The 3,822-nt window shown below is 37.8% G+C and overlaps 1 protein-coding gene across 1 annotated transcript; it reads right to left on the reverse strand.

The window, feature by feature from the left end:
- Positions 1-968: 968 nt before the first annotated feature.
- On the reverse strand, positions 969-2,950 carry LOC104956414 (inactive rhomboid protein 1-like). The gene is made up of 4 exons (XM_010783899.1): positions 2,943-2,950; positions 1,859-1,970; positions 1,653-1,727; positions 969-1,249 (listed from the first exon to the last, which is right to left on the reverse strand). Exons 1-4 carry the CDS (start codon positions 2,948-2,950, stop codon positions 1,064-1,066), a joined length of 381 nt encoding a protein of 126 aa, XP_010782201.1. The 3' UTR covers positions 969-1,063.
- Between the last annotated feature and the right edge of the window lie 872 nt (positions 2,951-3,822).

Below are 3,822 nucleotides of genomic sequence, written 5' to 3' on the forward strand. Positions count from 1 at the left end.
AGACAATTCTCACTACTTTGTTACTGTACTTAAGTTCATTTTTCTGGTATCAGTACTTTACTCTTATTTTTCTGACAACTTTGACTTCTTAAATTTTGAACACAAATACCTGTACTTTCTACTTCTTACATGTTGAACACAAATACCTGTACTTTCTACTTCTCACATGTTGAACACAAATACCTGAACTTTCTACTTCTTACATGTTGAACACAAATACCTGTACTTTCTACTTCTTACACGTTGAACACAAATACCTGTACTTTCTACTTCTTACATGTTGAACACAAATACCTGTACTTTCTACTTCTTACATGTTGAACACAAATACCTGTACTTTCTACTTCTTACATTTTGAACCCAAATACCTGTACTCTCTACTTCTCACATGTTGAACACAAATACCTGTACTTTCTACTTCTTACATGTTGAACACAAATACCTGTATTTTCTACTTCTTACATGTTGAACACAAATACCTGTACTTTCTACTTCTTACATGTTGAACACAAATACCTGTACTTTCTACTTCTTACATTTTGAACCCAAATACCTGTACTCTCTACTTCTTACATGTTGAACACAAATACCTGAACTTTCTACTTCTCACATTTTCCAAACAGCTGGTTCCTTTAGTTTGAATGTGTGTTTGGTGGCGTGATCATTATTATTTAGAGTCATTGCGTGCCTATTGATTTGAACACGATCCGTGTATCCATCATTTCCTGGTCTTCTCTAAAGAAGAGGGACCAATGAAAACGTTGTCATGTTGCCGTTGTTCAGCATGGAAACATTCATTAGCTAACAATGACATTATTGTTCTATTAATATAAAGGGAGGTCAGGTACTCTTTAAAACAGCTGCTAGTTATGGGTACTTTTTACTGAAGTACATTTCAAAGCCCTCTTTACTTTGACTTGAGTAAAGAAGTTTAGTCAGTACTTCTACTTTTACCAGAGTATTTTTCAACACGAGTATCTGTACTTCTACTTGAGGAAAGGATGTGTGTACTTTGCCATCTCTGGTGGTGACTACTCTATCTAGCGTCAGACGGCTGTGATCTTTAGAGAGTGAAATGGTGACAGACCGAGCAGTCCTCCTGTGAGGTCTGCAGGCAGCCGGAGCGATCGTTCCTCACGCAGCAGCCCGACTCCCCCTCTCTGGATCTCTTCTCCTGGATCAGTTTGTGGATCTCTTCGTCTTGACGCATGCACGGAGAAAACTTTGCTCCCAGGTGGATCAGCGCCTCCTGCAGGACAGTACGGTCTGGTGAGGGTTCTGGATCTAAACCAATGGTTACCAACTTCTTTAAGCCTGAACTACCCCTACAGTCTTAGATGAGATCAAGTAACCCTTTATAAACCACCTGTTATGCTCATATGTGTTCATGTGAGGCATTTTAAATAGTTATTCAACATTATTATCAACATTTCTCTACTTTAGCTGGCATTGTCTATTTAAATTATGTATTAGTAACAGTTAAGACTTCTCTGCTTCTTGCTTACTAGAAACAGCTGATTGCATAAGCATTTATTTTTTGTTGAAATAAGTTAAGCCATAAATCATTGTAATACACTTGAGCTTTTCCCATGTTGACTATCATGCTTCAAAGGACAATCATAGATAGAAGAGGCTTAAATGAAGATACTTACTGAGCTCGGACCCACCCAGAAGTTTTGTTGTTGCACAAACTTAACGTTCTCATACACTCCCTTGTTCCTCAAAACCTCCAAAGAGACAAAGAAAAAAGCTTTATTACCAACATGCTTTGTCAAAAATGTTCAGTCGAATCTCAACACAATTTGTTGACAGACAATAAACCAATGCAGCTTTAATAAACGCCGTTGAATAAACGTACAGAGTCGACAGTTTCATGCTGTGAGAATCCCACAGGGGCGATGCCGTAGATGGTGACGGCCAGGATGGTGATGAGCAGATGGACAAAAGTGATCCAGTAGGTAAAAAAAGGCCTAAGAGAGGCAAGGCACGTTTATTTATACAGCACCTTTCAACACAAGGCAATTCAAAGTGCTTTACAAAAATGAAAGACATTAAAGGTGGGATAGGTAATTTCGGATTAACTATCTCGAGTGCGCTAGAATTTGAAAATACACAACCGGAAACAATCTGCCCCTTCCTTACTGTTAAAGCCATTTTCCCTTTTGTTATTATTGTCTGAATGTTAGGCTTAATAATAATATAAATTAGATTATACTGTCAATTATCGGCTATTTTTGTGAGTCACATTATGGTTTAAAGTGTATTAATTTAAGGCTCACTGATTATTTGTTATGTCCGTCAGTATCACGTGCATGGCTATATGCAGGGGTGCATATAAGTGGTACGCAGGTACGCATGCGCGGCAACAATCTGAAATGCGTACCGTCACTTGTGTCTCAAAGCGCATTTGCGTACCGACGTACTTGTGAAGCTTTTCCAGAAGGCGGTTAGATCACCGGACGACAGAGTTGGTGTCCGTGTGCACAGACAGGGCTGCTGTTAACGTCGGTCTGTACAGCAGCACTGCGCTAAAACAGCTGATCAATGTTCACACGCTCTGTGGTCACGAAGCTCTGCACTCTACTACTACTACCCCATTGACATTCGCGATACAGAGGGCTTCATGGGAACTTTGAGGGGAGCCGGAAGTTGGAGTACCAAACACTTACTCCAGGTACTCATCTGAGTACCTCACTGAGAAAGTTGTGTGCACCCCTGCTTATAGAGATGGGACGGCTCTTAAAAAGGCTCTTTCTCCAGTTAATCCCAGAATATATTAAGGTTAAGCCTATTCAGTGGTAGATACATGATAAGATACACCATGTTTGACAAGAACATATAAATACATTCCTGCTTCTATTCTTATTTTACTCTTTATATAACATTTCCTATAAATGTCTCTACCTTTCCCCCTCTCCTTGTCTTCATACCATATGACTGACCTTGCCATGTTATAATACACATTCATAATTGTTTTGCCTCATTTTGCAGAGTTGTGTCATGAATAACAATAATATTGATTCTGTTTTTTTTTTTTTAAGGAGACCAAACCGAAGGGTCACAGTCAGTTCTGAGCCAAGGTACGGTTGCCATATGACAGTGTGTCCAAAACATTTTACATTTGAACAACTTTCGCAGGATTTGCAGCGTTTGTATTCACTTCTGAGATCCAATCTCTTTCTTGGCTTTCTTTCTTGGAATTTCTGTTATCTTTCTGTAACAATTGAAGACATTTAAGTGTTATTGTTAGTGGTTTATTGTGGATCTGCAACAGCAAAAGTAACGTAAAAGTAGTAGCCGTATTCAGGGTCAGATATCAAAGTCAAATTGTGACCTGATACATAATGAAACATTTAAATGGAATTGATTTAATTTACATAACTGTTAAAATATTTGTGTGAATGTTATTTCTTAAAGTATGAATACTAATGTGGAAGGGACTACACAAAGATATAGATATTTAAACTAAAGTGAATATACATTTTTAAGGCATTATTATTATTCTTATCAAAACGCGATTATTCTCCACATATCTCTATTGATATGATCTGATCTGCTGTTGACAGATTTTATGAAATGTTCCTGTAAGCATCATATTAAATGGCAGTTATTTTTCGAGGATTCGTATAATTACAATCATTGTATTGTATGTTATCATGGTCGTCAGGAGTAGCAAAAGTAATTACGGTAGTCCCTATTCTGCTTATTTTCAGGTTCATATTAGTATGTAGTTTCTCAACTTTAAAGAGTGCTGTCCTGCTGATGTTCAGGTGTATATCAGTATGTAGTGTCTCAACTTTAAAGAGTCCTCTTCTGCTGATG

The sequence above is a fragment of the Notothenia coriiceps genome, unplaced genomic scaffold (assembly GCF_000735185.1).
Source record: "Notothenia coriiceps isolate Sejong01 unplaced genomic scaffold, NC01 NC01_scaffold00025986, whole genome shotgun sequence".
Taxonomy (NCBI): domain Eukaryota; kingdom Metazoa; phylum Chordata; class Actinopteri; order Perciformes; family Nototheniidae; genus Notothenia; species Notothenia coriiceps.

What these genes read in the sequence shown, in the direction of transcription:
- LOC104956414 (XM_010783899.1), bottom strand. An exon ending in AGCATGAAACTGTCGACTCT is followed by an intron (nt 1,728 to 1,858) that starts GTACGTTTATTC and finishes GTCTCTTTGGAG; the next exon opens with GTTTTGAGGAACAAGGGAGT. An exon ending in TCTGGGTGGGTCCGAGCTCA is followed by an intron (nt 1,250 to 1,652) that starts GTAAGTATCTTC and finishes ACTGTCCTGCAG; the next exon opens with GAGGCGCTGATCCACCTGGG.